The sequence below is a fragment of the Cariama cristata genome, unplaced genomic scaffold, assembly GCF_000690535.1.
Source record: "Cariama cristata isolate BGI_N322 unplaced genomic scaffold, ASM69053v1 scaffold25197, whole genome shotgun sequence".
Taxonomy (NCBI): domain Eukaryota; kingdom Metazoa; phylum Chordata; class Aves; order Cariamiformes; family Cariamidae; genus Cariama; species Cariama cristata.
This window is the reverse complement of record NW_009627510.1, coordinates 45840-47069: the sequence shown is the minus strand read 5'-3', so window position 1 is coordinate 47069 and position 1230 is coordinate 45840. Positions and strand designations below refer to the sequence as shown.

At 41.0% G+C, this 1230-nt stretch overlaps 1 protein-coding gene across 1 annotated transcript in view; it reads right to left on the bottom strand.

Annotated features, from left to right (window-relative positions):
• Positions 1–802, bottom strand: part of BNC1 (basonuclin 1) — a 19029-nt gene extending 18227 nt beyond the window's left edge. Inside the window, exon 1 of the mRNA XM_009704468.1 lies at positions 658–802. Within this exon, the coding sequence (XP_009702770.1) occupies positions 658–666 (9 nt within the window). The 5' untranslated portion in view covers positions 667–802. The remainder of the gene's footprint in view (positions 1–657) is intronic.
• Between the last annotated feature and the right edge of the window lie 428 nt (positions 803–1230).

Below are 1230 nucleotides of genomic sequence, written 5' to 3'. Positions count from 1 at the left end.
TACAAACAAACTGATTTTAAGAAAAGAATTACTGGCCTTATTTTCTGGATGCTAAATAGTCAACAATAAATGGTATATAAAGGGCATACATTAGACTCCACTTTAGTGGTAATTTCTAAAGAACTTTGTATTGAAATTACATTGTTGTCTGCTCTCCAGTGCATTTATACGTCATGATAATGATAATGTATCTGCTCAAAGCACTTGACTGAGAACACATCTGAGTCACAAATCACAGATTTTATTGCTATTAGTGTATATTGAGGATTTGTACAATTAAACATTGTCAAGTATTAATGATTTACATGCTACTACTTCAATTGGAAAACAATTACAGAAGTGATGGCTCTGCTTATTATAATCAGCCTGCAATTCTGCATTACTTACTGTAGAACAGAAAAGTCATACAGTTGTTTATAGTGCAGAGCAGAAAGAAAATCAGGATTTTTTTTACATAAACTAGTTTTCTACTTTCACAGGATCTTTTCGTAATTCAGAAATGAAGAGTACAGCTCCCTACAGCTCTCATCTCCATTGTTCATTACCCAAAACAACACCATTGCAAGATTTTTTTATATCTCCACAGTGCATAACCACAAGTAAAAGTTGCACAGTAAAAATACACATTCGTACAGAACTGCAAAGAACTTTCCTTACCTCAGACATTCTTACTGTGCTTATGTTTCCAGAGCTATAAAACAGTTTCCCATTCCCTCAGTGAGTTGTACAAAGAAGTACTGGAAACACTCCTGCCTGTACAAGTACTAAGGCAGAACCATCACACGCCTCTTTACTCTTGTCTGACTCTGAGCACCTCAAGGTCTGATGTATGCTCAGGCTGTGCACAGGGGAGTGAAATAAGATCCTCCCCCTTGGTGTTCTCCAGACCTACAGTACGAAGTTGTGTCTGCCTCTCACCTCTGCAGCCAGCTCTCACCTCGCTGCCCCGCAGTGGTGTGCTCCAGCGCGCTCCTCCAGTCGCAGGGCAGTCCCCTCACAGCTGGCTGGAAGAGGGCATGACACTCATCTTTCACAGAGATTTGATCAAAAGGAGTCACGGAGGCTTGAGGCGCTCCTAATGCAGTGCGAGGAGATTCTACCTCTGCTCTGGCAGCCTAAGTAACGCATTAAATCAATGCGGCTGACCTAAGGCCTATTACAGGGTGGGTTGGGTGGTTTTTTTTTTTTCCTTCTCGGAGTGTACAACTATCTGCAAATAAGCTATGAGGT